Here is a 9,745-nt window from a genome sequence, read left to right on the forward strand (position 1 = left end):
TAAAGCCATAGCTAAAGCTGTTTTCTTCTTAGAGTTGCACAGTGGGCAAGTCTCACCCAATAAGAGAAGAAATTGTTCTGCTAGATGTGCTGAGTAAGGCTCTGACTAATCTGATCTAGCTTTGAAGACAGCTCTGCTGTGAGCAGGGTTTTGAATGACAGAAATCCACAGGTGCCCCCTCACCTAAATCTTTCTGTGGGTCTATGTTTTTCCTTCATTTTTCACACAGAGGAACTATTATCTTGCAATAACAAAGGAAGATGCACTCAGAAAGGAAAGCTAAGATGTTCACTCCCTCTTTAAGCAGAAAGGAGCAAAACGTCGCCTTCTCAGAAAACCTCTGAGGCACTGGAATTGCTCTGTCTCCATAGGGATTTGACATGTGGCAAGGAAGGGATGGGAAACCTGAGGGGTGTGATATAGCGGGCCAGATGAATGACCTACATAGGAAGGAAGAAGCATTAACAGGAGAATGGGACTAGTTCGGGTACGCAAGACAGCGACACTGCTGATTACTGTAAAAGTAACTCCTCTTCTTTCCTGTGTCAGATAGATGCTTGGGAACAGGAAGAGCTGAACAAGAATGTGTGCTTTGACAGCTGCCGCATAGACCCTTCCCCTTTCCAACTGGTGGAGAGAACTTCTCTGCACAAGGTGGGTGTAGATGTCTCTGAGACGTACACTGTTTTTTTTTCCACCCTCTGTATCATTGCAGGTCTAGTCTATTACTTATTTCTTCACCTACAACTACTATCACCAGCTACTTCCACATCAAGCTACAGAAGCCAATTTGTTCCTATAACCTTCTGTGTGTACCTCCAGTCTCCTGCAAAATGCTACGTGATAAGAAATCTGAATGCATTTATTAAAATAGCTTTTAGACACCACATAGGATTTTCCAGCCACCACTTTAACAGAAGCATTGTATGCCTTGCTGCTGGAGTCATTACACTGAGATTTACACTCTGTTTTGTCAGTGTGCAGCACTGGAATGAGTACTCCTGGATTTCTTATGGTGTTTCTGTCAGGGTGTAGTCTGCCTCAGTGCATGAGAAATGTTGCTTTAAACCACCCTGTACCACAAGCTCTTCAGTGGACTGAAGCACAAGGGAAGAGGAAGCTGGATCATACAACTTCTGGAGTTAGCACAGGATGACTGGGGATAAAAGCAATCATTGTATATCAGGAGTAAGACAGGACTGGGCTTTCACTCAGTGGAAAGGGAAAGCAGTTTACTGAAGCAAAAGTGCATGAGTTTATCAATATTCACTTAATGTGAATGGTCAGCACATGCCTTGCACAAAATTAATTAATTGCTGTTATTAAAGGGGTAAGATTTCAGCCTTGAGCAAAAAAAAAAGAACAGGTTAGCCTATACTTAAGATGAGTTTGGTGTTTTCTAAAGGGCTGACTGAAGAAATCTGAAAACCACTAACATTTATCTTTGAGAATACAGGGGTTACAAGAAGTTATACCTGAAGACTGCAAATGGGGAAAGTTTTATAGCTCTCGTAAAAAAAAAGAGCAAATGAGAAATAACAGACAACTCGACTTAGCTTGGATACACAAAAAAGGCAGGAATAAATAATCAAACTATCTAAGGTATGCATAATTAGAGCTAAATGTGAGACTACTGAGAATGGCAAGAATATCACAGCTTATTATGATCAAATTGTATTTAACCAGTCTCACTAGCTTTTATATCAGGATAAAATGTCTTGTTCCTGGGAAATGAGATTTTCTCTACTTTACACTTGAACATGACACTGACAGGTATAGTCCAGCTAGAGCTCAGCTTAAAGAACTTGGAGGTTGGAAATATCCCACAGATGAGCACTGAGAATGCTGAAAGTTTTAGAAAGCCTGATCTATGAAGAACAGTAAAATAATGGGATATATTTAGGCTGAAGAAAAGAAAACTGATAGTGTGATATCTGTACTTTTAAGAAGGCTTTGTAAAAGAAAGGGAATAACTTGTTCTCAGTGTTCCCACTGCACTGGATAAGCAGCAACAAGCTTATGTTTTGACAGGAAATATTCTGGAACAGGAAAAAAGAAATCTTCAAGTGTTAAGGAAAGCACTGGAATAAATAACCTAAGCAGGTTCTGACTTTGCATATTGCTATATGACAGTTTAATTTCCAGCACCAAAATTAAATAGGATCTGCATAAGTCCCAAATACACTGGGTGTTGTATGTGATCTCTATTTGCCAGATGCAGGATGGGAGTGACCTTGAAAATATACTCTCTGTCATCAACACACTCTCAGCTATGGCTGCACAGCAGCAGAGTTACCAAAGCATAGTATTTGCCAGCTACAAAAGGGGAAGGGAGGAGGTAGTTTCTCACTGGGATGACTGCAGACTTGTGCGACTTTGTGATTCCCATTTCTAAATCCCAAGTCCCAGCTCCAGCAACAAGTATTATGTTACCAGTTTCCAAAGTCCCTGACATGGTCTTTTGTGGCTTTGCTCATAGACACATACATTGTTCTCACTACTGGGCCTCAGCCATGCCTATGTAACCAGTATGGGGAAACTGAGGGGAGTGCTGGCTTTGGAAGAGGTAAGTACAGGTCCTTTCATCTCCTAATCAACTGCAAATGTTCTGTGGGTCATTGCAATAGCTTACAGGTGTTGGAGGATCCGGCTGGGAATACATACAACTGCAGTCACTACATTTTCAATCCAGTGTTGAATTATGAGTCAACCCTTTGGAAGCTATGTAGAGAAATGGATGACTGTACTTCAGAGGAGGCAGCAGGTGTTGTTTACAAGCGTGTTAGATGGTTCATCCTTTTTGTGAACATAGGGCTCTTAACTGAGTGGCTATTACTGTCTCTGAAAGTGGTGTGGAATTTATTATCTACTACGGAATGAAAAATTACAATACCAGTGCAAATGATCTCCACAGGCCTCAGAGGTAGAGCTGTGACTCTTTCTATTTGTGATCCCTTTACTCTGGAGAGTAGATGAACTTCTGCTGGGTACAGCTGGGCCAGCCTCCCTTTCATCCATTTTTTCTGAACTTTTTCTCTTCTCATAGCTTCAGAAGGCAATAGAGGGCTCCACGCGCTCTGGGGTTCGCCTCCGCCCACCCCTTGCCAGCTTCCGAGATACCAACCGGACTTCCATCAGCAGTGAGAAGGTCAGCCAGGCCACTCAGGTGTGGAGCCGGCAGGACAACTGCATGGTGCCAGAACAGCAAGCAGCAGACTTGGGCACAGAGAGCCCACTGCCTCCCTGCTTGCACTACCCCCAGCCCTCACACTTGCATGAAGAGGGGGAAGTCCCATGCTCCGCTTATGCCACTGATACCGAATTGGAAGAGATGGAGCTGACAGGACCAGTTGCTGAAAACATCTCAGACATCCTCAAGGACATAAGCCTACGCTCCACTGACCTGGATGAAGATGAAGATGAGGAGGAGGATGTCCCCTTATAGCTGGTGTGAGGGGAGTAGTCCATCATACTCTTCAGTTGAGCCAGTCTTCTTGTGTTTGCTCCTCAAAGAGAAGCTTTTGGATGTTCTTTGTAATCCCCACAGAGGATTGATTCAGCTAGGAGAAGCGGCATTGGACTGACCCTTTCTTCTGCTGCTTTCTTTCTGTGCAAAGACTGTTAGGTTGTTGCACTATACGGGTGTGTGCAGGAGTCAGATGTGGACTCCAAGGTGGCTAAGGGCACGCTTATAAACCTTAGCCTTTGGCCATGTCTACGTAGCATGGTAGAAGGGATTGTAACAGGACATGAAAGCTGCTGGACACAGTCAGGATGCTCTGGGTCAATCTGCCATGTGGAAAGTGGAGAAGGAGCAGCTCTTCTTATTCTCCATTGGTGTCATCCTTCCAGTCACACCTGGCCTGCGTGCACTAGTGTAAACACAGTCAGACCTCTAGCCTAGAAGCATATTGCTGCTTCTGACTACAATCCTGTCCATGTTGCTGCAGCTCCTTTTTGCTAGCTCTTATCTTGCATCCCCCCCCAAACATTCCCATGTAGAACATTTGTCTTCTTTCTCAGTTTTTACTCTGGGATTTTCCTGGATGGGGGAGCAGTTAGGAGCTTCGCCTCTGCTCTTTAGCTGAGCTGTGACCTAAAAAGAGGTGGGAGGAAACCATTCGGTCTATGTCTCATGTCTTGAATTCAGCCAGGGCTCTAAAAAAAGCACTGGAAGGGAGGAAAGCCTCTTTGTTTTCCCATTATCTATGGAATTTTTAAAAAGAATGGGAAAATCTTAAGTGGGGGCATCCTCAGTGCTGGAGGGAGAGGAGTAAAACAGCACGTATGTACCTATAGTTCAAGTAGTTGTGTTTGTCTCTGAATTACTGTTCACAATTTTTACAAAGTTATAGTCTTAAAATACAACAACTAAAAGAAAATATTATGAAGTGTTAGCAGGCTGCCAAAAAATACTGCAGAGGGAAGCCATATTTTCTACACATTGAAAACAGGTTTCTCTTTAAAAACTCCTGCTCTCTTTCCTGGTAATTCTACCCTGCCTACTTTCCACATATTTCTGCATACCTCAGATCTGAGAATTCCACTCTCACTTTTGCCAGCTTGTCTCCGTTGTGACTAACAGCAGAGACCTCAACCCTTGTCTGCAGCATCCCCCCTCTATTCCAGTTCTAAATCTGGAGCAATCTTGATCTGTATCTTGCAAAAAGATGCCTTGTCAATTCGTGTCATGCATGCAAAACCTTAGCATCCAAAGATAAGATGCTGCTTTGTTTAACTCACTGTCCTTGTGAGGTTTTCTCAGTAAATAAGCAAAATCAAATTCTCTGTATCCTGCAACTTTCCTCTAACATTCTACATCTCTTTCTATCATATTTTGGATCCAAGTAGCCTATTAGATGTGTTTCCACTTATCAGCAACAGAGAAGAAATCCAGACTCTGAGAATATGTTCTTGGGGGTATTTTCTTGGATGTTGGGCCACATCCCCTTTCCTGATATTAGTAAAGCCTTATCTAGCATAGAGTGGCCACTTTCACCTTAAAATGTGCTTTTCCATAAGCTGTCTCAAGAGTAAGTAAAAAATACTTACCCAGTAAAGTAAAAATAACCCAGTCTACCTAGGAAAATTCCCTACCTAGCTTTAATTCCAAGGATTGACCATGCACCAGTTCCTCTCTGATGGTGATCATGAGCGGGGGAGTCTGTGACAATCTTCTAGTAGAGGAAAATCTCCCCAGTTAGTCTCTTGAAGAGGGAAAGATTTATTTTTGTGGTCTAGAATTCAGAGCCCACTGGCTCTGTATTGTCTGTGACATGCAATCCCCCTCTATAAGCTAACTGGGGACAGCCTTTCCCTGCCAAAGTGATCTTCAGTCCTCTGAGGGTCACCCTGTCCTTGTGAGAAGACAGGGGTGATCTGAGGGCAAGTCTCTTGTGCACACCAGCTGCTTGCCTCCACGAGAGGCTTGTGGCACATTTCTGGCTGTCAGGCATTAACACACAGCCTCCCTGCTACCTTTGTGTCACCTTCCCCTGCCTGCAGAGGAAAGGCAAAACAGCTGCTATTTTTTCTCAGGGAACTGTGAGTCCTTTAAATAAAAAGGGGAGAAAGGACATTCCTTTTAAAAACCCATAACAGTGAGTGGCAACACTCTGAGGCCAAAGCTGAGCTGAGGGTCTATGCACCCTCAGGAAGGACAGGTTTCTCCAAGTCAGCCTCAGCCTTATTACTGGCAAGTACAGACTTAGATTTTGCAGCTTAGCCAAACTCTTGCACTGAGACAGATGAGACAAGTAGAAACTTCGAGGCTGGAGTCAATACACCTCCCCCTCCTCTCTCCCAAATACAGATATATGTTCTGCTCCAGTCCCACACTTCTCCTACAGTGTGTTACAGAAGATCTGGGATCGGACTGGCTGAGAAAGCAGATGGAGTCTAAATCAAAGCCAGAGAGTGTGTGAGTCATGACAGACAGATTGTGAGCTGGGGCAGATGAAGTTGGAACAAAAACGATGCACATGGAGAGGTTTGCGGAGCTAAGAGTAAGACACAAGCTAACCTGTAAAGTTTCTTGAGGTTTGTCACCTGAGGGTACAGGACCACACACATGTGTGCCCACACATGCACACACATGTCTCTTTCCATTCCTACTGCCTTTAGCGGTCCCAGAGTCACCATGAGCAGCTGGACTGCTCTCTGTGGGGAAGCAGAAAGGTGGGTGTTACTGCTGCTCTTTGGAGGTGTTACTCAAGATCCACTCCAGATGTTCCACCACCCTTTGAGCAGAAGCAGCATTCATCTGCACCGTTTCCTCATCTGGGAAAAAGTATGCATATGTGAATGTGCATAGGGAGCCAGAAGGGGACAAAAAACTTACTGCAAAGATGGTTTGCAATGGCTGAAGATGTTTCCACTTCCATTTTACCAATAAAATCTTCACTGAGCTGATGCCACGTACTTTAGTAGGTGTGAAATGTGAGTAAACTGACTGAACCTTTGTCAAGAGAACTCTAAGCTTGCATCCTCTCAGGCGATCCAAATACATCCCCTCAAAGTTTAAACTTGAAACCTTTGTCCAGCAAAGAAAGTCATGCTGATCTGTCACTAAAACCTGCACCTCTCATCCTATCCAAGTGGCACAGATTTGGCTCCCTATACACAAAAATATTTTTCCCCCAACCTAACATTGCCAGAATTTGTATCAGCACTGAGGCATTCCTGTGCAGCTAGAAAGTCAAATCTCATATCTGCCCCCAAAAATCCAAGCACAAGCCTTGAGAAACAACAAGCTCTGTGGCTGTTTTGAACCACAGAAGCTTGCTTTTCTCCTAAATAGCATGTGCAGTTGCTTAGAATCATTGTTTTGGGCAGAGATTTATATCATGTCAAGCTTGTCACTGCCACTCAAAGCTCTAAAACAGAGCTGATCTTGTTCCGCGTTTCCAACTCCAGGCACCTGCTGAGCTACATTTGGTACCCAACACATAAGGAAATACTCTGAGAAAAACATGATCGTGAAAAATTTCCAGCAGAAAATTTTAGGGAAACATCACCATCACCAGCAACAAAAAAAACTAAAAAAAAAAATCCTTTGACCTTGTATCTTCAAGACAAACGTAGTCATAATCTCAACTAATTGCCAGTGTACTGATATTATTTATGAAGGGAAGAAGTTCTGTATTAAATTTTATTCTAGAAAAAGTTGAACTCTTCCTTTTACATGGTGTTTAAATGTGAAAGCAGAAATCTCATTTTTAAACTCACCAATATAAAGAAGTGAAAAAATAAGGAATACTTAAGATTGACAAGACAACAGGTAGGTCTTTGGGTAGTTATGACAAGGCTAAGACACTTGTTCATGATTCAGATAAAGGAGAAAATACATGGAAATGGACTACTAGACAACCAGAAAAGTTTGCCTAAACAGTGTAACGTTTCTTGGTTGATACAAAATTTCAAGGTTTAAAAAAAAAAACAACCCAGTTTGCTAACCTTATGGACAAAACCAGTTAGTATACGCGGGAATAGAGACAGACAGAATCAAGAATTCATTAAAAATAACTCCCTCCCTTTCCCCGGTTATGCAAACACTGTACAGAAGTGTGTGTTTTGTGGCCAAAGAGTACAAGCCAGGGCAATAACCAGCTGAGAAAGTAAAGATCCCTCTTTGCCAAATTAGTCCAATTCCAGGAAGGGTATAATTAAAAGCACACTATTAAAAATACTGTCATAACAAGCTTTAAGTTGTTCATGGCCACATAAGCAAGGATCTGGGCACAGCTCTCATAATAATTTTAATCAACTCTGAAGACCCATAATTAATATTTCTGCGAAGAAGCCGCGCCTGACCATTAGTATTCTCAAACAGAGAAAACCTTTTTTTATCTTAAGCCATGTGATGCCAAACATTTTAAGGTTTTACTTGTGGGAGGCAAGTTGAAACTTGTCCTGACTGTAAGCTGCAGGCTCTCATTGTGTGCCCCCCCACCCAATATGAGACAGACAACCCTGTGCACTTGTACTTACACAAACATCACCTTTTTCAGATCACAGGTGTGCAATAGTAGATCTCTCTGCAACTGGGTTGCCTGTGCTTTGCGCCACATCTCCCCCTCCCTCAGGTTGCTGGAAGTCAGTAAGTCCTGACGCAGCCTCACAGTGCTGAAGACTCTGCTGTGGACACTGCTGGGATCAGTGTGCTCGCTAAATGAAGCCAGTCTCAGCCAAACCTACTACTAGTTCAAGCACTGGCCTTTCAAATGAGCATTGGCTCACATCCCAGCAGTTTTGGGGTGCTACTTGTGCAAACACCTTGCACTCCATAGTAACACCAGTTACTGAAACGTATCTAGCCAACTTGAAGAATTGCACCTGATACGGAAGACAAAGTATGTTGAGTCCAGTAGCAAATTTACAAAGGAGACAGAATGTACAGAAATGAAAGCGTGAATTGCCTGCTCTATATGAACAACAATCAAAAAGCTGGTATTATCTGGCTATTTACTGAATAGTTACTTACTTAGTTTGAAGAATGGAAGGTAAAAATACAAGGCCTACTAAGATATGTTCAGAATTAAAGTCTCACAAACTCAAGTTATAAGCTGTTCAGTTTTTCCACACAGAAACAAGTGCAAAATACAGTAATGGAAGACTTATGGAATACATTTGCCAAAAAATACTCATCTGCTTTTTTGTTCCCCCTCAAACTTCTATAGTGCACTTAAGCAAATGGGCTGTAAAAAGAAATGGGAGCTGTGAGATGGTTGGATTATGACCAAACATGTCACAAAATCTTATACTTAAATCAAATTTGCAGTTTCTCTGGCACAGAAGAGCTGAACTGTCTGAGGGACTGTAGAGAAAACACCCTTGCAGCTGGCAAAGTGCAGAGCCAGTAAGGTATGCAGCGAGAATGGTCTTATGCCCTTTTTATTTACTGTTTTAATTAATGACTTGAAAAAGGAAGTAACATATAAGAGCTTGTAAGACACGAACATGAGAGCAACATATGGTAGACTCACCATCTAGTCTAAACAGAGAAATAAGCAGAAAGTGGAGATCAGAGTCTGGGGCAGATACCACAGAATGAGGTTCATGTTGAGGCTAAGCAACTAAATCCAGAGGAAATCTAGTTAACTGAGAGATAAATCTAGAATAGTACAACGGTAAAACTGTTCTGTTAGGTGAAACACTCAGTAGCTGGAGACCATCTTTGTAGCATAATGTAAAATTAAGAAAATAAAACATTTTTCCTATGCATAAGTATGACTTCAAGGCTTAGAGACATGTTGTTTTCCCAGGGACTGAAGTCTTAAACATATGTGGAATAACTCATTTAATTTGACATACTACATTTAAAAAAAAATAGTGACAATTAAACCCCCAAACCTAAAGGAGTTAAATATGTGTGTCTTCTGTAAGTCACAATTAATTATATTAACATATTTATGCAGACATACATACCCAGGGATGGGTAGGAATCTATCCAGAAGCAAAAGCAGGTAAACTGGCAGGAAGAAGATTAACTTCAAATAGAACACAGAAAGCAAAGACCAGCTAAATAGCCTTGATTTTGAAATACACTGTGCCTTAAGCAGGGCAAGTGACATTGCTTAGCCCCTGTAAGAACCAGTGGAAAAGTGCAAGTAAGTACCTTCACAAGGAAATCGGTATCTTTTATGTCTAGAACTTAAAATTCTCATATGGTAAACAAAGCGCTACTGGATCTGGCCTAATATCCTATATCAGAAGCAGATGATACAACAATGTTGGAAGTTGCAGA

The 9,745-nt window shown here is 42.2% G+C and overlaps 1 protein-coding gene across 2 annotated transcripts in view; it reads left to right on the plus strand.

The window, feature by feature from the left end:
• Positions 1–4,298, plus strand: part of CLCN1 (chloride voltage-gated channel 1) — a 41,316-nt gene extending 37,018 nt beyond the window's left edge. For both annotated transcript variants that reach the window (XM_086766684.1, XM_086766762.1), the window contains exons 21-23: positions 550–654; positions 2,480–2,566; positions 3,047–4,298. In XM_086766684.1, the coding sequence (XP_086622810.1) occupies positions 550–654; positions 2,480–2,566; positions 3,047–3,445 (591 nt within the window). In that variant the 3' untranslated portion in view covers positions 3,446–4,298. The remainder of the gene's footprint in view (positions 1–549; positions 655–2,479; positions 2,567–3,046) is intronic.
• Positions 4,299–9,745: the final 5,447 nt, after the last annotated feature.

This window comes from Chlamydotis macqueenii, chromosome 1 (genome assembly GCF_036417535.1).
Source record: "Chlamydotis macqueenii isolate bChlMac1 chromosome 1, bChlMac1.mat, whole genome shotgun sequence".
NCBI lineage: Eukaryota > Metazoa > Chordata > Aves > Otidiformes > Otididae > Chlamydotis > Chlamydotis macqueenii.